Below are 23508 nucleotides of genomic sequence, written 5' to 3' on the forward strand. Positions count from 1 at the left end.
CACTGCAAGCTGTGTGATCCTGGGTAAATGGTGCCACCTTTCAGCGTCCTCACCTGCAAACTGGGGGTCATCATAGGATTTATAAATAGGGGTATAGTGAGGATTTAAGGAAGTAATACAAGTAAAACAGAACAGTGCCTGCCACTCAATAAATGCTAGCTATTTGTTGCATTGGTGTAAAATTTTTAAAGGAGTATAGTAGTTCGTTGAGTGAAACACACATATATCAAAGGTTGAAAACATTGAGTAAAATGACAAACACCAAATTCAGTTCCTTGCGTGGGGTAGGGAGGGGAAGGAGATGAGGGAAGGAAAGGGAAGCCCTAGCTGGTTTGGCTCAGTGTTTGGCCTGTGCACTGGAGGGTCCCGGGTTTAATTCTGCAGGCTTGCTCCCCGGTCTGGGGCACATGGGAGGCAACCAATCAGTGATTCTCTCTCATTGGTGTTTCTTTCTCTCCCTCTCCCTTCCTCTCCGAAATCAATAAAAATGTATTTAAAAAATAATAAAAGGGAAATGCTTAAGCTACATTTATAATAACTATTAAGTTGAGCAGTAACTACATGCTTTTCTTAGTATTCCTGCAGACACCAAGGACCCTCCCTAATTCGTTTTGTGTGATTTGGGGATGGAGGTGCAGAGGATTCAGAAGGGAGGATCCTTGAGCCACCCAAACTGTCTGGCTCCTTCCCATCATTCAGATTTCGGTTCAAATAGTGGTTCTTCAGAGAAGCCTTCCTTGACGCCATTTTAAAGCTGTACATCTCTATCCACTCTAACACACTGAACTATTATTTTATGGCAATGGGTTTACGACTCTGGACTGTTTTAGTAGTACTTTACTGGTAATTGTCCATTTCTCCCCACTGGAATGCTCTGTCTTGTCAACACTGTATTTCCAAAGCCATTTTAAGTTCTCAATTATTTTTTTGTTTTGGGATGGATGGCTGAATGAATGAATGGAGACCCTTCGTCCATCTTCAGGACTCCTCTTAACATTTTTTTTTTTTAAATTGATTTCAGAGAGGAAGGGAGAGGGAGAAATAGAAACATCCATGATGAGAATCATTATTAGGCTGCCTCCTGCACGCCCCCTACTGGGGATTGAGCCAGTAACCCAGGCATGTGCCCTTGACTGGAATGGAACCTGTGGTCCCTCAGTCCGCAGGCCGACGCTCTAACCACTGAACAACCCAGCCAGGGCGGGACTTCTCTTTTTAGCGGAGTGCAGAGGTCGAATGAGGAAAGCCCGAGGGAATGGGTTGAGGAGAAGGCGGATGAAAATCTGCATTAGATAAACGGTGGGAAGCTGCGAGGCTTCTGAGTGTGAAGAACCGAGGGCTGAAGGTGAATGGAGGCGCTGGGAGGAAGTCTGGACGAGTGGGGCGGGGACGCGGCCTCCGGGGATGGGGCGGGGTCTGGAGGAGGGGCGGAGCCTCAACCAGCGGGTGGGGCCAATGGGTAGGCGGGCCCTGGAGGAGGGGGCGGAGCCTGCGAGCGGGGCGTTGGGAGCAGCGCGCTGCGGCGGCGGCGGCGGAAGATGGCTGCGGATGGGGCGGCGGACACTCAGCTGATGCTCGGAGTCGGGCTGATCGGTGAGCACGCAGGCGCCCTGCCCCCAGGCCCGCACCCCAGTTCCGCCTCCGCCTGGGCCTGGGTGGCTCCTCCCCCCGCCCCCTTCGGTGGGGAGGGCGCGACCCCCTCCACGTTGGGCCTGGGCAGGGGGCGGCGCGGCCCGGCCTCCTCGGCGCTGGGGTTGACCCGCGGCCGTGGGCCCTTCCGCCCTTGGTGCCCTCCGGGTTCGGGCGGCGGGGCGGAGCGACCCTTCGGGCCTCCTAGGTCCAGGGAGGGGAGCTCTTGGACGTTCCGGGCCGCAGACTAGCCCGGCCGTGGAAGGTGACCGAGCTCCCTCGGCTGCGAGGGGGCCGCTGTGCAGGCGGGACTCCGGCTGGACCGAGAGCCGCTCTCAGGCGGGGAGGCGGCTGGGCCGGGGTCCCTCGGGGGAGGGGACGCCTGGCGTGACTGCCCGCCCGGCGCCCGGCTGGCCTGGATCATGTGATCCAGCGATTGGCGACGCGGTGGCCGACTACCAGCTCCGGGTGCAGCGTTCTATGCCTGGATTGTCTCCGTTTAACTCACTTCGGCTCCCGGGGGCTGTGGGTAACGTTTGATGCACACTTTCCGGGGCAGTAGCTCGAGGCCAGGTGTCCACCGACGCACGTTAGAAAGCGGCGGAACCGGGGTTAGGACGCTTGCAGTCTTGTCCCAGAGCCCCAATTTGAGCCCGTGGGGGACCCCGGCATCGTCTGAGACACAGCTGGTGCACGCAGCACGGGTGTCGACTTAATCACATGGGTGAGACCCGTTGGTGTTGGAGAATTAATGGATGAGGAAGTACGTTGGGATCTTCGAGCCGCCCGGGATGTGTGCCGGGCGCGGGGGGAGGTGAGGGGGGGGGCGTGCCGTGTGCCAGGGTTGGGCGGTTCAAGGAACCATTCATTTGATAGGCGATGGCGAGCACGGGGTTGCTGGAATGAACGTCGGTCGGTTCCCTATGTGCCATGTCCTTTGAAAAAGTATTCTATTGAGATTTTTACAAACCCCTTGAGCGGTTCTCAACCTGTGGGTCGCGACCCCTTTGGGGGGGTCGAACGACCCTTTCACAGGGGTCGCCTAAGACCATCGGAAAACACATATATAATTACATATTGTTTTTGTGATGAATCACTATGCTTTAATTATGTCCAATTTGTAACAATGAAAATACATCCTGCATATCAGATATTTACATGACGATTCAAAACAGTAGCAACATTACAGTTATGAAGTAGCAACGAAAATAATTTTATGGTCAGGGGGTCCCCACCACATGAGGAACTGTGTTAAAGGGAACTGCATTAGGAAGGTTGAGAACCACTGCCCTAGACGCTGTTTCCCTGGTGTATACAAGAACGTTGCTTGGGTTGAGAAAAACGGGCGAAATGTGCTGATTACTTTTCAGTGCCTCAAAGAAGTGCATTTATCTGGAAATGGCTTCCTGTATTCATGCCTTTTTAGAAAAATTAAATCATTTTTTATTTTTTAATTAATTGCAGTTCGACATACAATATTATATTAGTTTAAGTGTACACCCCAGTGATTAGACATTTTGTAACTGACTAAGCGATCATCCCCATGCATCGCATACCCATCTGAAAATTTCTTAAATGTGGTTTTAAAACTGTTTCAAAGCAAAACCTAAGTAACTTCATCATCTTAGTCCTGCCCGAAGTCCTTCTGAATTAAGGCTGAGTTAAACTCTGACTTTATTTGCTAACAGTGAAGGAAAAGATGGCTTAATCATTTTCAATTCAGCAGGCTTTTTATTTTTCGTGTTGACTTGAAGAATAAAGGGGCTTGCTTCAAAATAATGGAAGGGGAAACGCTCCTCCCCCTTATGAGACAAGGAGGGCCAGATGTTGGTAATTGTTGAAGCTGCGTGATGAGTGATGGAGATGGGGGAATTTTATTATTCTCTCTGCTTTTTTATATACTTGATATTTTCCATAATAAGTATTTTTTAAGTCTTTAGATCAAAATCTAGATTCTTAGTGCTATATGTGCAATAACTTTCTCTAAAATTTAGACTATTTTTGCTTGGAGTTTTTATTAATAGTGGATTGCTCCTCATTTGTTATTGAGGTGTTTACTTTGCTGATGAAATTGAAGTTTTAAATATAGAACCTGCACAATCAGTATGTAAGATGATTTACTCGAGTAGCCTAAAATTCAAGGTCAGGAGAGCTAGGTAATTTGAGCAGTAGAGGTAGGTGGGAATTAGGGGTCTCACCAGTTCCGGGGTGCTTTGTAAAATAGGATGTTAAAAGTGACTCCACTAAGTGCTTCTGAGTAACCAATCAATTCACTTCCTTGCTGCTGTTTGACATTCTCACAGTGACCATCTTTCCACCTAGAAAAGGACACAAATGGAGAAGTTCTGTGGGTGTGGTGTTATCCTTCCACGACAGCTACGTTACGGAATCTGCTGCTGAGGAAATGCTGCCTTACAGAGGAAAACAGGCTCCTCCATCCCTTCGTCTTCGGTCAGTACAGAAGAACATGGTTTTATATCACAACAGTTGAAGTTCCAGATTCTTCAGTTTTGAAAAAGGTATGACTGTGTAAAGGTAAAAAAACAAAACAAAAATATTTAAAGTGATGCAAGATTATTCCAGTAACTCATTTTAGCTTTAGGTTTTATCATTCACAGTATGCTTTTGCAAAACATTAAATATGATTTTCTTTTTTTTGTAATGTATTTTTGTTGATTTCAGAGAAGAAGGGAGAGGGAGAGAGAGAGAGAGAGAGAGAGAGAGAAACATCAGTGATGAGAGGGAATCATTGATTGGCTGCCTCCTGCACGTCCCCTCTAGGGGATCTAGCCCGCATCCTGGGCCTGTGCCATGGGCCGGAATCAAACCTGGGACCCTTCAGTCTGCAGGCTGATGCTCTATCCACTGAGCCAAACCGGCTAAGGCTACATATGATTTTCTTTGGGAATGTTCTCTTTCATGTTTCACTCTCATTCATCCTATAAATATTTGTTGGTGTGTATTATGTGACTGACCCTGTGGTTGGTGTGGTGAAGCCTTGTTCGGGTTATACTCTGATGGAATAGAAATATGTAGAACAGCGGTTTTCAACCGATGGGTCGCGACCCCTTTGGCGGTCGAACGACCCTTTCACAGGGGTCGCCTAAGACCATCCTGCATATCAGATATTTACATTACAATTCATAACAGTAGCAACATTACAGTTATGAAGTAGAAATGAAAATAATTTTATGGTTGGGTCACAACATGAAGAACTGTATTTAAAGGGCCAGAAGGTTGAGAACCACTGATGTAGAAGTACTTTCAAAGTAATGCCTGATTAGAAGTGTTTTTTTCCATCATTAAAAACTATTTTAGAGGATATAATTATCCTTGCCATAAAGAAAAATTTTTTTTTATTTGTTTGTGGCTGGTTAAGGCTATATTAAAAATAGAAAGGATAATTAAGGAAACTATTAAGGAAATAAGTATTCAGTAGGTTTTTTGTTGTGTCATTCGACATGGACAGGGTCAGGGTGACATGTTGAAAGCCACTATGTGGTCCCTGTGAGCATCCAAACAAGCAGCAGGTTTTTTCAAAGAAAATAATACTGGGGGGAAGTGGCTGAGCTCCTGGCATGTTCCTGATGGAGACTTATCTTTTCAGGGATAATTTTACAGCCAATAACCAGCTGTATGGAGCATGTCCAAGATACCAGTTTAAATGTAAGGAATTACATTTAAAATAACAGGAAGGCAACAATTTCGAAACTGGTAGAGGTTTAAGACAAAATAGAAATTCATAATTAGACAATGTAAATTTGCAAAAAAATAGTTTTCTACATGTTATAAAATCTTTGGTTTATGTTTATTAAGTTCTTGCTGTAAAGTCTTGATGTATTCTCAGGTAGACTTACTAAGTTTTACCCTGCAGACTATCAAATTATAACAACAGCGATTTCAAATTTATTTTTCAGATTTGAAATATAGCAAGATTTTGAAATTTTACCCTTCAAAATATGATTTTTAAAATGTATTTCTTAAATGCTTTGCTTTTGTAAAGCTCCAAATTTTGTCTCACTAATGAGAATAATAATAGGCGTAATGATTATCAGAAATTTATATTTATAATAATAGAGGTATATAAATAAATGAAGCCTATTATAACAGTGCCCTTTAGATTATATAGCAACTTTTGGGAATTAACTATTTCTGGAACGGTATAATTTTTACTGTAAGCATTTTACTGCGATATATTTTTGTTGTTTCCCATCCTTCTATTTCATTAATAAAAAATAGTTGCTAAATTGGTAGGTCTGTTATAGTATTCCTAGTTCTGTTTTGATGATGTGAGGGGGTTTAAAATAAAAATTCACATTTTTGATATTTGAAATATTTTTGTTTTCAAAAAACACTGGCAAAGTATTACAGTCTCATGTAGGAAATGCAATATATATTCCGTGTAACTTTTTATATGTGTGGATATACATATAAGAGTATAAAGAAGCAGTGAAGACTTGGTCACATTTTGGTCTTTTCCTTTTTATGCTGGTATATCTTGTACAAGAGGTTTGTTAAAATGTAGTAATAAAAATTAATTCTATTAAAGTGTCTTTAAAAAGTGTACTTTTTTTGTTTCTTTTGGACAGGTGACTCATTTTTCTATTGTTCTGACCGCCAAAGATTTTAACCCAGAGAAATATGCCGCCTTCACTAGGATATTGTGTAGGTCTGTATGAAAACTGTGTTAAATACTAATATACAAAAATGAAGATCTTAGTATCACAGAGCAGATTTCTACACCGAGGAAGTCGATTTCCCCTTTGTCTCCCCAACTGAATCTTTACTGGCCCTTTGAAGACTGTTTCATAAAGAGGAACTTGCTTTTTGGCTTCAATGACACTGCTCCTCTTATTTGGGAAAATGGTCGAGGGGAGGAGAAAAAGTTTGCACAACTGTTGTGGTGTCTGGGTGTTTTGAGTCACTTGCCATTTTTGGTCTGTTACTTCTACTCATTTGCAATCTAGAATTTTTCTAAACAGGACAGATAAATTAAGTGCTTTATGAAGTGGCAGGCTGCTTTGTATGTGGCAAGGTCTGTGTGGGAATCATTTTGGGGAAAGTTAATAATTCAAAAGTTAGCATTTTGAATTATGCTAAAGCACAGGAAAACATTTCTTAGCTGGAATAATGAGCTGAAAAACTGATTAATTGGTTAATTGTGATTCAAGTAGACTTCTTTAGTTTCATCCTAGTTGTTGAAAAAAATTATCTAAAATGCATCAATTTACTTTCTTGCCTTGGTAAGTATATCTAGCAGACTTTATTAAATCTTTCTTGTGTGTGAGGAATATTGGCTTTTTTCTGTAATGAAAACTTTTACAGGGTTTTAGCTTAGTTTTTTTAAAATATTGTTGACACTAGATAGACTTAGAAGTCTCGATGTTCTGTATTACTCAGCCCTCAAGCTCACACCCAGGGAATAGTTTGTGTTTGGGGTGAACGAGGGGAGTTTTGTTTCTCCCACTAAAAGCCTGATAAATGGTTTCCTTTTTGCCATTTTTATGTGCACACACACAACATAGCATAAGAATACCTTCTCATAACCTAAGGGTTTCAGTTAGGTTGTATTTTGACAAAATGAAGTTTTACTGTTTTTGCAGCCAGCTATGCTGAGAAAGACTTCTTGTCCTAAGATAAATTCCAGGTGTATGGCTCACTGTGGAATATCAACAGTTGTCTGCTAATATGGTACAAAAAGAAATTATTATTGTTAGGAGAGACACTGTCCAGCAGCTGTGAACTAAAAACATTGTAAAGGTGTTTTTGAACAAACATTAGACTCCCATTTCATTTGATTGAGTCAGGGTTAGGTTACGTCACTGAATTCCAGGAAGCCCAGGGGGTTTCTCAGCTTCGGTGGTGCCATGGCATTGTCGCATTCTGGGTTCTCTCCTGCTCCTGTGCAAGGAAAGGAGGACTCAGAGCTATTGCCAGCCCCCTCCTCTGCTCCTGCCTCTTAGTGAACTCTCCTGCTTACCTTACATGTGTACACACCAGTGTACTCAGGTGCATGCATGCACACACCTCTCTCCCCATGAATGCATGTGTCTGCATTCACATGCACAGAGACAAACACTTTTAAAATACATTTTTTAATTTTTCAGTTACTGTTGACATGCAGTATCTTAGTTCAGGTGTGTACCATAGTGATTAGGCATGTTTTTATAATGGTGAGGTTACCATGGACATGCTCCCTCCGTGCCTGCTGAGAGAAGCAGGCAGGCATTCCTTCCACAGCATGCTGCTGAGGTGGCGGTAGAGGCCCACATGGGGGCTCGGGGTTCATTCCCTCTATGGGATCCAGGTCAGTTGGCATGAACCTCTTCCTCTTCTGGTCCCTCCAGCTAATGGTTCTGGTAGAGAACCAGGCCCACTTACAGTCCGTTGTCTAAGCCAAGTATGACAGCTTGTGGCGCTCCATCGGAATATGGCCCCTGGGCTGTGCTTTTCCTATGAAATGGTTTTGGTGGAATTCCTTCCTCTGTCTAGTCTCATGGCCCAGGGTTGTCATGTGGGAAGTCGTCTTATCCTACCTTTCTTATGTTTCTCTTTTCCTGACTGTCTCTTGTTTCTATTTTATAATTGTAATGGTATGGTTTTGGTTTTTGTGTGTTTGGGGTGGTGATATAAGCACAGAGTTAAAAAACCACCTGTGCCGGAGGGTATACGGTGAAAGCTAAGTCCCTTCTCCGTTCCCAGCCTCCAGTGCTACCTCCCGACCCCCACCCCCGAGGCAGCTCCTGGCCTGTTTTGTTTCTATCCAACTGGAGACACTGTCTCCGTGTGTAAGCATGTGGCTGAGTTCATGGCTTGACTATATTTTACATATATGATAGCTTGCCATCGTCATTGTTCTGTACCTTTTTTTCTCATTTTGTACATTGAAAAAAATAGAAAAACACTGGTGACTGACAAAATTTGGTAAACAGTTAAAACTCTTCTTCATTATCTTAATGAAACGTAATCTACAATAAGTATCATTTTCAAGTGATCTAACTTAAACATTGGTTTTATTTTCCTCCCAATTTTCTATCCCAGCTGCTAAAAGGCCCAAGTAGACCCAGCCCTGCTTTCCCAGCAAAATTTAGATTTCGTTACTCATCGGAAGAGATTTCCGGGGGAGGGATTGATTTCACAGGCGAGCTATAAACGGAGCCAGTTTCCTGTCAGCATTTTCTGGAAGATTTAACTTGATGAATGTATCTAGTGTGCATTTATCACCAAAAACTTAAAGGAGTTTGCTTTCTTAATGATCTAAATATAGTTATCTCTGGGACTCTGATATTAAATACAGGTTTCACAACTAATTACTGCTTTCTCTGTGATCACTGCATAAACCACCTTTCTTGTCAAAGGAAATTCAAGCAATAAAACAGTTGTTATGGCTAAGAACACCCGCTGTGAATGAATGTAAGACAGAGAAAGAGATAAGTGTACAATGTTCCTGAGAAGAAGGAGGGCCCAGGAGGCCATGGTTCATTCTCCTGCCCTAGTGGACTGTAGCAGGCTTCCCCACATAGAAAGCGGGAGCAGCTGCAGAGAACTGTCCAAGGTGTCTCAGGTGGTGCTTTTTTATAAACACATCTTCAAATTAAATTTTAGAATTATCACTTGCCAGGAAAAGATCTGGCATTCAGAGTGTATAAGCAAGTAGGCTTCAACTCTTTAGAAAGTGCCCACGCCTAGTCTTGGTGCATTGCTCCATGTGGTTCGTGTGAAATAAAAGCATGATGGCTCTTTGTCCTTTCTTCCAGAATGTACCTGAAACACGGGAGCCCAGTTAAAATGATGGAGAGTTATATTGCCGTTCTCACCAAGGGGATATGCCAGAGTGAAGAAAACGGCTCTTTCCTTAGCAAGGACTTCGATGTCCGAAAGGCATACCTCGCAGGCTCCATCAAAGGTAACAAGAAAACAAACCCATCCCAGATTCATTCATCCCGACGACGACAAAACCCCAAGCCAAAGACAGTCATTCAGTAGCTCTGTTTTCCATCTTTCCACATAGATTGTCTACAGAACATGTATGTTCTCTACAGGACAGGACTTCAGCTTCTCCATTTCCTAATTTGATTAGAATTCTGTCACAGGAAAGCAGACTTTTGTGGTGTTCCTTTCCAAAAGATTCTGATTTTTACTGTTTTGCTTGAATTTATTTTTTAATGTATATATATTTTTTATTTTTAGAGAGAGAGGAAGGAAGAGAGAGAGAAACATCTATGTGAGAGCAAAACATCAGTCGGCTGCTCCTGCATGCCCCCTACTGGGGATCAAGCCTGTGACCCTTCCGTACATGGGACAACACTCAATCGAGAGCCACTCTGGCCAGGCCAAGATTCTGACTTTTTTAAAAAATATGGAACACTTCTGCCCTAACTGGTTTGGCTCAGTGGATAGAGCATCGGCCTGTGGACTGAAAGGTCCCAGGTTCGATTCCGGTCAAGGGCATGTACCTTGAATGCGGGCACATCCCCAGTAGGAGGTGTGCAGGAGGCAGCTGATCAATGTTTCTCTCTCATCGATGTTTCTAACTCTCTATCCCTCTCCCTTCCTCTCTGTGAAAAATCAATGAAATATATTTAAAAAATAAAATAAAATATGGAACGCTTCATGAATTTGCATGTCCTTGTGCAAGGGCCATGCTAATCTTCTCTGTATCGTTCCAATTTTAGTATATGTGCTGCCGAAGCGAGCACAGATTCTGACTTTAAAAATAGAATGTTCTTTCACCAGTAAGCTGCATCCCAGGGCTCCACTGACTTCCACAGTGCTCTTTCCTTAAATCAGAGCAGTTACCTCTTCCATCTGGACGCTCAGGCCTGGACCCAGGCTTCTCGCCCAGCTCCCTGCCTTTTTCTCCTACCTGGAACATCCAGAATGGCAGGGACAGTCCAGGACTAAAGCCACAGACTTTGGGGCTCTTAAGAAAGGGAGGAGAGCAGAACTCAGGGGCAACGCCAGCCTTTCCTCTCATCCCCCCACAGCGCCTGCCTGTCTTCACTGCTAATGCCACTGTTCTGTATGGTTTCTAAGCATCCCTGTGGAGGTGCCAGGTGTCACCCAGCTATCTCAAAGGACTTAAGTAATGATGTGGGTGGGTGGGAGGGGCCGATCAGTGAATATTTTTTAAAACTTGAGTTTTGCCCTGACTGGTTGCTCAGTGGTTAGAGCGTCAGCCCTGGAACCAAAGGGTCGATGGTTCAATTGCATGTCAAGGGCACATACCGGGGTTGTGGGTTTGCTCCCCACCCCCACCCAGTCAGGGAGCATGTGTGGGATGCAACAAATTGATGTGTCTCTCACACATTGCTGTTTCTCTCCCTTTCCCTCTTACTCCCTTCCACTCTCTCTCTGTAAAGCAATGGAATAAATGTCCTTGGGTGAGGATTGACACAAACAAAAAAAGGAGTTTTGATGACAGTGCTGGTTCCCTTTGTACCATTACTCCACTTTCTTGTGAGTGTGGCTTTATGTGTGTGTCCAGCATAGAGTCCCTGGAGGGACAGGTGTAGGCAGCTGTGACGCCCACCCTGGAGCAGATGTATGGATTGAAATGCCCATCCACCAGATAAGATACTTCTGTGCTTACAGCATTTATCGAAATTTATTCTCTGTGTTAAAAATAATTTTGAATTCATGTGATAAGAGTTCTTTCCAATCAAAACTTTATTTTCTTATATAATATTTAATGTAGTAATGCTATAATTTCTTTTGTTTTAAGACATTGTATCTCAGTTTGGAATGGAAACAGTTATCTTACACACAGCACTGATGCTAAAGAAAAGAATTGTCGTCTATCACCCCAAAATAGAAGTTGTCCAGGAGTTTACCAGGTATTCCCTCTAATCATTGAACAGTGTAATGTTGTTGGTGGGTAATTTAGGACACTGTGTTACTGTATGCTCTGTTCTGTTGCACATTTGGTAAAAATAGAATATGTTGGCTGGGGGTTGAAGTACCGTTTTGGTCTAATGATCCAGTTTAGATTTTTTTAGCAATTCAAGGTCACTGAATTTGGACAGATTCTTCTTTAATTTTAGAAATGTGAATATTTTAGAGCAGGGAGTTTTCAAAATTTTCTTTGCCAGAGGGGAAATATTTTAGGCTTGTAGACCTTATGGTCTCTGCCCCAACTACTCAACTGTCATGGGTACCTCCATAAGTGAATGAGCATGGCTGTTTCAATAAAACTTTATGTGCAAAGACAGGAACTACCTGTGGGGTCATAGTTTCCTAACCCCTGTTTAGTAAGTTGTTTTTCTGTTCAGTTTTACCACACTCTTCTCTTATTTTTATAATAAACTAGTGGCCCGGTACACGGATTCATGTTTGACTGGAATTAAGTATGAAATGAGAGACTTCAAAAAAATTTTTTGCACCCTGGCCCAGGTGGCTCAGTTAGTTGAGCGATATCCCATGTACCAAAAAGTCACTGGTTCAACGCCCAGTCAAGGGTACATTCCCAGGTTGTGAGCTAGATCCCCAGTAGGGGGTGTGCAGGAGGCAGCTGATTGATGTTTCCTCTCACATTGATGTTTTTCTCTCCCTCCCTCCCTCCCCTCTTCTTCCCTCTCTCTTAAATCAATAAAAACACCTATCTGTATAAAAGCCTAAGTGACCGTCCAACTGTTCTCCGATAGCTATGACGCGCAGTGACCACCAGGGGCAGATGCTCCAACCAGTAGAGGAGGGAGCCCCATTCCTTGCTGAATTGGCCGTAGTTTAGGTTGCTGCTGGGGCACTGTCTGCCCTGAATCTGCTTCATTCACACCCCAGAGCCATCGGGGGATGTCAGAGCCATGGTGCACAAATTTGTGCACCGGTGGGGTCCCTTGGCCTGGCCTGCACCCTCTCACAATCCAGGACCCCTCGTGGGATGTTAGAGAGCTGGTTTCAGCCCAAACCCTACAGACCGGGCTGAGGGACCCCACCAATGCATGAATCTGTGCACCAGACCTCTAGTATTTAATAAAAATAAGATTTAAATTTTTTTTTTTTTTTTTTTTCTGAAAGAGCCCTCTTTAGATTGTACCCTCAGATCTGAGACTCCCTCTCCATGGCAGTCTGCAGCATAGGATGTTTGGAGGAAAACCTTTGAAGCATTTCTCTTTGCCAAGTTTCTTTTGAAACTCCACCTTGAGCTTTTTGTAGCTAAAAAGCAGAGTTTAAAACATTGCGTTACTTTCGTTTAAAGCCTGGAGCTGTTGGCCCTTTTAGGGCTGGTTCTCCCCTCGCCTCTCATACCCAGTCCTCCCCCGAAGAAGAGGGAAGAGGGCAAGCCGAGTCGCTCAAGTGCAGGCCAGCAGCCATTTGCGTTCTCACTTTGATTCCCCAGAACCCTGCCTGCCCTGGTGTGGCATCGACAGGACTGGACCATACTTCACTCGTACGTGCACCTGGATGCTGATGAGCTGGAAGCCCTGCAGCTGTGCACAGGTAGGCCACAGCACCCAGAGCAGGGCTTGGCTTTAACTAGGATTTCTTGGTTCTTTGGTTTTTTGGGTTTTTGTGTGTGTGTGTGTGCATTCCTAAGAAGAGTACTGATCAGTTATTATTTCTTTGGCAAATGGAACCAATCCCCCCCCCCCCTTTAATTTAGAAAAAAATTGGGTTAAATATATGTAACACAAAATTTCTTATCTTAATCTTGTTTGTTTTTTACTTTTTAAAAATCCTTACTTGAGGATATGTTTATTGATTCCAGAGAGAGGGAATGGGCAGGGGTATGAGAGAGAAACATCATAGGAGAGGACATCGACCTGCTGCCTTCCACACACACCTCGACTGGGAATCCCAAAACCTTTCATGGTAGGGGATGATGCTCAACGAACTGAGCCACACTGACCAGGGCTCAGTTTAATCAGTTTTAAGTGTGTAGTGCAGTGGCATTAAGTACATTCACATTGTTATGCAGCCATCATCAAAATATAACTTGTTTTTAATTTGTCAAGTCTTAAAGTTTCCTTATCAGTGATTTGATTTAGAGTATAACATGAGCCTTGTTATATTTTTTCCTTAAAGAAAATAATAAAATTATTTTTAAGTGCTGTTGTTATATTTGTATGCCCGGCTGGTGTGGCTCAGTTGGTTGAGTATCATCCCAGGCACCAAGAGGTCACTGGTTCCATTCCCAGTCAGGGCACGTGCCCAGGTTGATGGCTTGATACCCAGTAGGGGGCATGCAGGATGCAGCCAATTGATGTTGCTCTTTCCCTATCCTCTCTTTCGAAAATCAATAAAACCATATTTTTAAAGAAATATGAAAAGTCTGGGAATTGTTATCTTCACACCAATTCCAAAGGTCTGCTAATTCTGGAGTTGCCCTGATTCCTTTAGCACTTACTGTATCAGTCCTGAAATTGGTGAATGATGATGATACTGTTTCCACCCACTTTCCGTGAGAAACCGGGGTGTTTGGCTATGATACCTTGAAGACGAGGACCTACAGGGGGAACGCTGATCAAAAGCATCCTGCTACTTTCTGTCTCGTCTGTCATTTTTGCCCCAAAAGCATTCTCCTTTGTTGACACTGAAGTCTGGCTTTGGAACATTTTGAGTTATGTGAGTTTCTTCAGGCAACTGACAATAACGTAGTCTCAGTAAATGCCACAGGGCACAGCTGACGTGCCCTGAATAAGTAAAGCAGTGAAAAGAAGCAGCTGGTGAGCTTTTCAGACTCAATTCTCTTGATGTGTTCACAATGTGATTTCTTCGTACCCCATCTCTAACACAGGTTACATCGCCGGATTTGTAGACTCGGAGGTGAGCAATAGAGCAGACCTGTACGACGTGTTTGTGAATCTGGCAGAGAGTGAGATTACCATTGCCCCACTTGCGAAAGGTTAGTTTTCTGTTCTGTTCTGTTGCTGGTACAAGATGTAAGCCAAGCAGTTGTATTTTTTTAGACTGATTCTCTAAAACCAGTATTTGAGAGCCTACTTAACTGCTGGAGGGATTTGTGTGTCTAGAACACAGCATTTATTCTTACAGGCATAGCCATCTATCTTTCTATATAAAAGCCTAAGCGACCATTCAACCAGTAGCTATGATTTGCACTGACCACCAGAGGGCAGATGCTCAATGCATAGGTATGAAAACATGGAACAGATTGATGAATCTCAGAGGGTAGGGGGGAGTGGGGAAGAGATCATTAACCAAAGATCTTATATGCATATTAGAGGCCTGGTGCACTGATTTGTGCACTGGTGGGGTCCCTCAGCCTGGCCTCCGGGTATTGGGCCGAAACCGGCAGTCCGACATCCCCTGAGGGGTCCCGGATTGGGAGAGGGCACAGGCCAGGCCGAGGGACCCGAGGGCCTCTAGTGTTAGTAATAATCCTCGATGCTTATGCTGCACAGTATATGTTAATAAGATAGTCTTCATCTGTTTCTCCACTTTATATTTAAACAAGGTATATTATCTATTGCTGTATAACAAATCCCTTCTAAACTTAGTGATTCAAAACAACAGATATTTATCTCACAGTTTTGGTGGGACGGGAACTCAGGACTGACTTAACTGGGAGGTTTTGGCGCAAGGGCTCTCGTGAGTTTTCAATCAACATAGTGCCAGGGCTGCAGTTATCTGAAGGCTCAGCTGGGGCAAGAGGCTGCACTTCCCAGCCAACTCACATGGCTGTTGGCAGGAGCCCTTGCACGTGGGCCTCTCCATAGGGCAGCTTGGGTGTTCTCATGACCTGACAGCTGGCTTCCCAAGAGAAGAGAGGAGACCACAGTGCCCTTATGGCCTCGTCTCAGAAGTCACACATCACTTCCTCCATATTCTATTTGTCAGCAGCAAGCCATTAAGTCGAGTCCCACTAAGGGAGAGGAAACAGGCCGCACCTCCTGAAGGAAACATTATTAAAGAACATGGGGACATTTGTCACTGCAAAAGGGTTGGCTGTGACCCTCTGGAAAATCTGTGCGAAGGATGTCCCAGTAAGCCAGGAAGTGAAAGGATTCTTGGAGCTACGATCAAGAAAGGGTGTTCTAGTGTCATCTCTGGAAGCGAAATTGTCCCAGATTATAGCTGTGTAAAATGGTAAAGGTTGAGTTAACTGTGCCTGTGCCCAGGCACTTCTGAGGTGCTGGTTATAGGTGGGAATTCCTGGGGCAGCTTTTCTGTTGTCATTTATGTATCTTTCTCCTGAAAGTAGGAATAGCTGAGTGCTGGCTGATGAGGGACTTTGTTAGAACCAGAACTACTTTCTTTCATTTGTTTTAAAATTGCAAACATAATGCATGCTCATGGTCAAAAATTTTAAATATAAAATCATCTTTAGGCAATACGACCTTCAAGCAAAAGTGACAGAAAGCTAGCTGCGGCCGGGCCACTTAAATTGCTGACAGGGTGGCCATCTTGCTGCCATATGTTGCTCTGAGTCTGTAAAATGGGCTCATCCTGGTCAGCACCATTCACGTTTGTCCCTTGGGGTGACAAGCAAATTTGTTTCTCTCCTTGCTGCAGAGAGTAGCGCTGCTTCTAAGTAATGCAGCGGAGGTGGTTTTCTCCGCTCCGGCTGAGGGCCTTGCCACACTGAATGTTCAGGGCTCCCGCGGGACTGTCAGGAAGCGCTTTCACAATATTCCTGCCAGAAAGATAAACGAGAATTCCTAATGTAAAGACCTGGACAGGAAAGTCAGGCTCTTGGCAACTTGTGTGTAGTCAGAAGCTTTCATTAGGTGCCGTCTAGAGAAAAATAAAAACCTTTATCAGGGCCAGCACCGGTTTGGCTCAGTGGATAGAGCGTCGCCTGCGGACTGAAGGGTCCCAGGTTCGGTTCTGGTCAAGGGCATGTGCCTGGGTTGCGGGCACATCCCCAGTGGGAGATGTGCAGGAGGCAACTGATCGATGTTTCTAACTCTCTATCCCTCTCCCTTCCTCTCTGTAAAAATCAATCAAATATATTTTTAAAAAAACCTTTTATCAGGTAGGTATGAAGGAGAAATTTGGTTTAGTATTTGTGTGTTGTTGTTTTTTGTTGTGGAAACAAAGTATATAAATCATGATTATGCCTTTTACCGCCCAGCATGTGTTTAGCAAGAAGGAAATCGGGGGGAGGGGGGAGTTTGTCAGTTGCTTTTATTTTTTTTATAAGATTTTTATTTGAACCAAACTGACAACATATACCTGGGAGCAAGATCTCAAATAGCTCTGCGTCAGTTGCTTTTTGAAAATTCCCTGTTTGATCTTTCAGATTTTCAGATAGATGGCATGATTATTTATTATTTATTATTATTTTTAAAAAATATATTTATTGATTTTTTAAAAAATATTTTTATTGATTTCAGAGAGGAAGGGAGAGGGAGAGATAGAAACATCAATGATGAGAAAGAATCATTGATTGGCTGCCTCCTGCACTCCTCCTTCTGGGGATCAAGCCTGCAAGCCAGGCATGTGCCCTTGACCAGATTCAAACCTGGGACCCTTCAGTCTGCAGGCCGACGCTCTATCCACTGAGCCAAACCAGCTAGGGCTATTTTATTGATTTTTTACAGAGAGGAAGGGAGAGGGATAGAGAGTTAGAAACATGGATGAGAGGGAAACATCAATAAGCTGCCTCCTGCACACCCCCTACTGGGGATATGCCCGCAACCAAGGTACATGCCCTTGACCGGAATCAAACCTGGGACCCTTCAGTTCACAGGTCGATGCTCTATCCACTGAGCCAAACCGTTTAGGGCTATTATTATTATTCTTTTTTTTTTTTTAAATATATTTTATTGATTCTTTACAGAGAGGAAGGGAGATAGAGTTAGAAACATCGATGAGAGAGAAACATCGATCAGCTGCCTCCTGCACATCTCCTGCTGGGGATGTGCCCACAACCCAGGTACATGCCCTTGACTGGAATCGAACCTGGGACCTTTCAGTCCGCAGGCCGACGCTCTATCCACTGAGCCAAACCAGTTAGGGCTATTATTCTTAATCCTCACTCGTGGATACTTTTCCACTGATTTTTAGAGAGAGTGGAAGAGAGAAAGACAGAAACATCGATGTGAGAGAAACACATCGATTGGTTGCCTCCTGCATTTATCCTGACCAGGGGCCGGGCCGGGGAGGAGCCTGCAACCAAAGTACATGCCCTTGACTGGAATCGAACCCGAGACCCCTTGGTCTGCAGTCCGACACTCTATCCATTGAGCCAAACCGGTCAGGGCTGTTTTTTATTATTTAAACTTCTAAATATTCACACAACATATTCTTAATCTCACCAGAGGCCATGACAATGGGCAAACTGCACAAAGAGATTGGTCATCTAATTGTTCAGTCTGCAGAAGATCCGGAGAAATCGGACAGCCAAGTTATACAGGTAACTCCTTACCCCGATGACTTAACTCTGTTCCTGACCCGTGTTGCTGGGTCGTGCGCAGAGCTGCCCCTTCCCTGCTGTGCACGTGACAGAGGGAAGTGACTGGGAGAGACCAGCGGGCAGATGCTCATGAAGGTTTGCAGATGGACCTGCTGGAATTGAACAGGCGGGGGCTGCCATAGCCAATCAGCTATCAGTCTCTGAGGATAAGATCTTTATGGGGGGGAGGGGCTGGGCTGGTGCTGAAGCCAAGCATGGTGAGAAATATAACTTCTAAGTGGTCTGGAATGATGTTCTGGACTGGCCGGTGCATTCTCTCCTCCTAGCAGAATTTTCATGGAGAAACAAATTGTATAGAGAAGGTTGCTGCTGAACATGGGGAACCAGATAGAGTGTCTTAATCCAGCTTTGATGTGACGTCTCCAGGACATTGAAAATGCAGACCCTGCCAAGCTCAGCAGACTGGTGTCGCACGCGGCAGGGCTGGCTCCTCTGTGCTCTGCTTGGCAGCTGGCAACAGTGCCATGTGGACCCTCTCCTCTCCCCTTGCCAGACTGGGATGGCAAATGGTTTTTGTTTTTTACTTTTTAATTGATTTTAGAGAGGGGGGTAAGGGGGGGAGAGAGAGAGATAGAGATAGAGATTGATTTGGTGTTCCACTTATTTAGGCATTCATTGGTTGATTCTTGTTTTGTCCTGACTAGGGAGTCGAACCCGCAACTTTGTTGTATCGGGACGGTGCTCTAACCAACAACTACCCGGCCAGGGTCAAATGGTTTATTTACGCCTCTCCATGTGGTGTAAACGCCTCCTCTGCACGCAGCTCGCGGCCTCCGCCCCTCTGTCTGCTGCCAGTGTGCATTGCGTCCCTTTCCAGCAACTTGCTCCTCTTCTGCAGAATACACTTGAGCCTCGCCTCTCCCAGGCCCTGCCTCATCTAGACCCGTCTCCGACGCTGGGGGCCAGGGGCCTGGAAAGATGGTCTCCCCGTCTGACCCCTACCTCGGGGCCTCATCTGATGTGAAGGCCCTATTCTTCTGGTTGCACCTAGCTCTTTTCTCCATTCATTTACTTCAGTGATATTTATCGAGCAACAACTGTATGTCAGGGGTTGCACAGGGCAGCGCAGGGCAGCGGCGAGCAAAGTGCCTGCCCTTGTGGCCTGTATTTTAGCGTAGATGAAGAGAAAATAATATAAGTAAGAAGATCATTGTGAGCCTCGATAAATGAATGCTGTGACAGAAACAAGGGGCTGAGGTATAACAGATGAGGGATCAGATGGCTCTTGGAGAAAGTGACATGAGCTAGAGAGTGCTGAAGGGCGAGGGGGCCCACAGGTTTTGCCAGGGACCCGTCAGCAGTGCTGTTCTATATATATATATATATAATCTTTATTGATTTCAGAGAGGAAGGGAGAGGGAGAGAGAGATAGAAACATCAGTGATGAGAGAGAATCATTGATTGGCTGCCTCCTGCACGCCCCCTACTGGGGATGGAGCCCACAACCTGAGCATGTGCCCTTGACTGCAATTGAACCCGGGACCCTTCAGTCCACAGGCCGACACTCTATCAGCCAGGGCCCATATCTTTAAGAACAGGAGTAAGAGAGCATGTTATGGTTTAACCACACTGGGGCTGGGTTCCCCTTCAGGAGCCCCTGGCAGGCCATAACATCATAATAAATAGAAATATTTGCTGGGGTCCAGCCCCAGCAGGTCCAGGGGTCCCCAAAGGTGTGGACGGAGTCGGTGAAGAAGGAATGACACGGAGGCAGCGTTCAAGTGATCATCATAGCCAGGTTCTCTAGCCAGGTTCCTCCAGGTTCGGTCGCCAGGTTCTGTCCAGGTTCTCCTGCCATGTTCTGTCTAGGTTCTCCAGCCAAGTTCTGTAGCCAGGTTCTGTCCAGGATCTTTTGCCGTGTTCTCTCGCTAGGTTCTGTCTCTAGGTTCGGTCAGTGCTGTTCTTTATATTCAGTGCTGGTGGGCCGTCCAGCTGGACAGGAAGAGTGGGTGGGTTGTGTCCCAAGGAGCTGCCCATCCATCCCTCTGTCAATATTACAGTAAAAATATTGACTCTACATTGTAGAGTTGGTGAAATATGTAAATTTGAGTTTTGAATTCGTGTTTTTCAGTGGACTAAAAGTGATACAAGATTACTCAGTATAATGTATAATGAATGTGTCCGGCATGTTGTAGGGACACACACACACACACACACACACACACACACACACACACATACACTAGAGGCCTGGTGCACGGGTAGGGTCTCTAGGCCTGGCCAGCGATCAGGGCCGATCTGTGGGGTGACCGGTGGGGCGATCCACCTTGGCTGGCCTGGCGCCACCTGCTTGCTGGCCCCCCCCACCCCACCCCCCGCCACCACCTGCTTGCCAGCCAGCCCCACCCCCCACCACTGGTCGCTTCGCTTCCCTCTGCAGGGCGACCAGCAAGGCAATCGGGCGGGGTTGGGGGGGGGGGGCGCTTACTGGCACCTGCCTTGGCTGGCCTGGCACCTGCGGGCTGGGGGCAGCTCCTGCTTTGAGTGTCTGCCCCCAGATGGTCAGTGCACATCATAGTAACCGATCGTTCCACTGGTCGTTCCGCTGTTCGGTTGATTTGCGTATTAGGCTTTTATTATATAGGATATATTTTAATCCTCCCCTGAGGATATGTTTTTACTGAATTTTTAAAGAGAGAGAGAGAAACATGGATCAACCAGGGATTCCACCTACAACCTGGGTCTGTGCTCTGACCAGGAATCTAACCCGAGACCTTTCAGTGTACAGGACAACGTTCCAACCAAGCGAGCCACACCGGCCAGGGCCAAAAATATTGGAAAGGTTAATGATGTCAGCAGACCAAGAAAAGGACATGACTGATGTGAGCTCTGGGGAGGCCTCAGCCCTCCAAAGGAATGTGAGTCGGTGAAGAGGAATAAAGCCCAGGTGGCAGGCGCTGGGTTTCTTATCCCAGGCAGGAGATCTATTCTAGAAATGATAGCAGGCTTCCGCCAAAAGCTAACCATAGCATTACCATACATCCGGCAATTCATTTCTGGGTGTTTATCAAGAAGAATTGAAACAGGGACTCAGATATTTGTACACCCATGTTCATAGCAGCACTGCTAACAGCCAAAAAAGGTGAAAATAGCTGGATGTACATCAATGGATGAACGGACAAACACAGTGTGGTGTATAGGAACCGTGGAATATTATTAAAAGGCATGAAGTCCCAAAATGGGTGAACCTTGGAAACATTATTCTAAGTGAAATAGCCAGATGCCAAAGGACATATATTGTATGATCCCACTTCTGTCAAGTACCCAAATAGGCAAGTTCAGAGGCAGAAAAAATTATCCATGATACTGATTTTTCTGTTAACCTAACTTTGTTTCACTTTTTCTAGTTTATAAAGTTAATTTGATATACTTTTTAAAATAGCAGGAAGAATTCCGTTAAAATGCAACAAACTACTCATTTTTCAGTGCTAACGTATTGCATATTTTCCTGTTTTTATTAAAGGACATTTCCCTAAAAACAAAAGAAATCTTCACCAACTTGGCACCCTTTTCAGAAGTTTCGGGCGATGGAGGAAAGCGTGTCCTCAATCTTGAGGCTCTAAAGCAAAGACGATTCCCACCTGCGACAGAAAACTTTCTGTACCACCTAGCAGCAGCCGAGCAGATGCTGAAAATCTGACTGTCAGGATGGTATCACTGAGGACACGATCACCCACTAACTATGTGTAATACTGAAAATAACAAAGAAAATGGTATATTTTAATGATTTATTTGAAAGTATTGAGATTTGACCTGAAAAGCACTGAAACATAGCAAAACACTTGATTTTCTCTATCTGATTAGTTTCACACCTGTCAGCATGTTGGACAAAGTGCTGTAACTACCGTAAATAAGTTATAACATGGCCTGATGGGCTGGAGTGAGAGAAAAGCTCTGTCGAGTTCTCATGTAAGTCACAGCAGATCCGAAAGCCTCCGTGATTATAAGTTCCCGTTTGTCTCATTGTGTCGCCACAAACGAATGATTTATTTTCAGAAAGCTGCCTGAAATGTTGCTTTGTATTCTTCTAGGAAGAACTTTAATTCCTCACGAGGAACTGTACTTTCTGAGCCAAACTAAGTTTTCTGCAGGACTGTCTAGAACAGCGGTTCTCAACCTGTGGGTCGCGACCCCTTTGGCGGTCGAACGACCCTTTCACAGGGGTCGCCTAAGACCATCCCGCATATCAGATACATTATGATTCATAACAGTAGCAACATTACAGTGATGAAGTAGCAACGAAGATAATGTTATGGTTGGGTCACAGCATGAGGAACTGTATTTAAAGGGCCAGAAGGTTGAGAACCACTGGTCTAGAAGATCATTCAAAAGACCCTGCAGTTGCACTTTCTTGTAAAAGAAAAAATCTTTTTCTTGGCCTTTGACCATTTTACCTATGTTATGAGGGTTTTGCATAGATTTTATACTTGAGTAGACAACGTTAATAATTCGTATTTATACTGTCTCAGAGGTAAGCATTGGGCAAGCTGAAGCCATCAGTGTCCGTCAGTGAAATTCACCTTGTTGCTAGCAATATTACTTTGAAAGATGCCAGTCCTTATATAGCAGAGAAAAACAAGCAGCCCATTTTGAATATTAATGTCTATAACTGACTAGCAACTTACATGATTGGTAAGGGAGTGTAAGATTTAACTGCCTGCAAGGGCAAAAACCAGAGGTCTTCAAGTAACTCCAGTAAAAAGTGACTTGGCCACATAAGAAGTTCCTGTTCCTGTTCAGCTGTGTACCTTTCTCATCATAGGAGACCTAAAAATTGCAAAATAAGCAGGGAGGTCTGAGTTATGTACTTGTTATTTTATTGTGTGTATTCATATTAACTCTGAAAGGTTATTTTACAGTCAGTCCTGTTGTCCTTGGAAATCTTACCCAGAAAAAAATGTCTGCAAAAAATCTTGTCTTTATCGGATCTTTCATTTGTTAAGTAAAAAGTTTAAAATAGCCCTTTCTCTTCCTTCTCGGGTAAGGGTGGACCTGAAATGAGGTTTTGTTTACTAAGGCAAACAATTTAAAATTAATTCTGCACTTTATGAAAATGAATACTAACATCTTTTTCTCCCTCATTTTTGTATTACTGCATTAGCTAATCAAAGTTGTTAAAATTGCAAATGTATGATGCAGAAATAAAATGGAAATATTTTGATATTCAACCATATTTAGGTAGATGAAATATTGTGTCCTTTCTCTAATTCTCTCCACTCCAAAAAAAGCAAAACCTTCCAAGTGCAGGTGTGCTGGGAGGGTTATTAATAGACGTCTTTGAAAGTGAAGGGGTCCAGGCTCCTTTCCTCCCACCCGTACGTCCTCCATTGCCTGTTCCTAGAGCAACCAACTTCAAGGTGTCTCCTTGAAAAGATGCCCTCACCTTTCCACTCTCTTCTGTAGTGGGTAAGCCTTCATCTGGAGCCTTTGTACATTTTGTTCTTTGGTTTAGTCTAAACCTGGGGCTACACTGAGACATCTGGTAAATCAATTTGACTAAT

At 44.4% G+C, this 23508-nt stretch overlaps 1 protein-coding gene across 5 annotated transcripts; it reads left to right on the forward strand.

Annotated features, from left to right (window-relative positions):
- Window positions 1-1472: 1472 nt before the first annotated feature.
- DENND10 (DENN domain containing 10) lies at window positions 1473-23175 on the forward strand. Of its 5 annotated transcripts, none has more exons than XM_081105137.1 (9): window positions 1479-1593; window positions 3952-4148; window positions 6219-6298; window positions 9387-9535; window positions 11354-11465; window positions 12968-13068; window positions 14366-14473; window positions 17853-17947; window positions 21471-23175. In XM_081105137.1, exons 1-9 carry the CDS (start codon window positions 1539-1541, stop codon window positions 21645-21647), a joined length of 1074 nt encoding a protein of 357 aa, XP_080961263.1. In that variant the 5' UTR covers window positions 1479-1538; the 3' UTR covers window positions 21648-23175. The 5 variants fall into 5 exon arrangements, with proteins under 5 accessions (XP_080961265.1, XP_080961263.1, XP_080961266.1 ...); XM_081105138.1 differs by having other exon boundaries at window positions 1528-1593; window positions 3933-4148; XM_081105139.1 differs by lacking the exon at window positions 6219-6298 and having other exon boundaries at window positions 1473-1593; window positions 3933-4148.
- The last annotated feature ends 333 nt before the right edge of the window (window positions 23176-23508 follow it).

This window comes from Myotis nattereri (assembly GCF_964212035.1).
Source record: "Myotis nattereri genome assembly, chromosome: 13".
In the NCBI taxonomy this organism is placed as follows: Eukaryota; Metazoa; Chordata; class Mammalia; order Chiroptera; family Vespertilionidae; genus Myotis; species Myotis nattereri.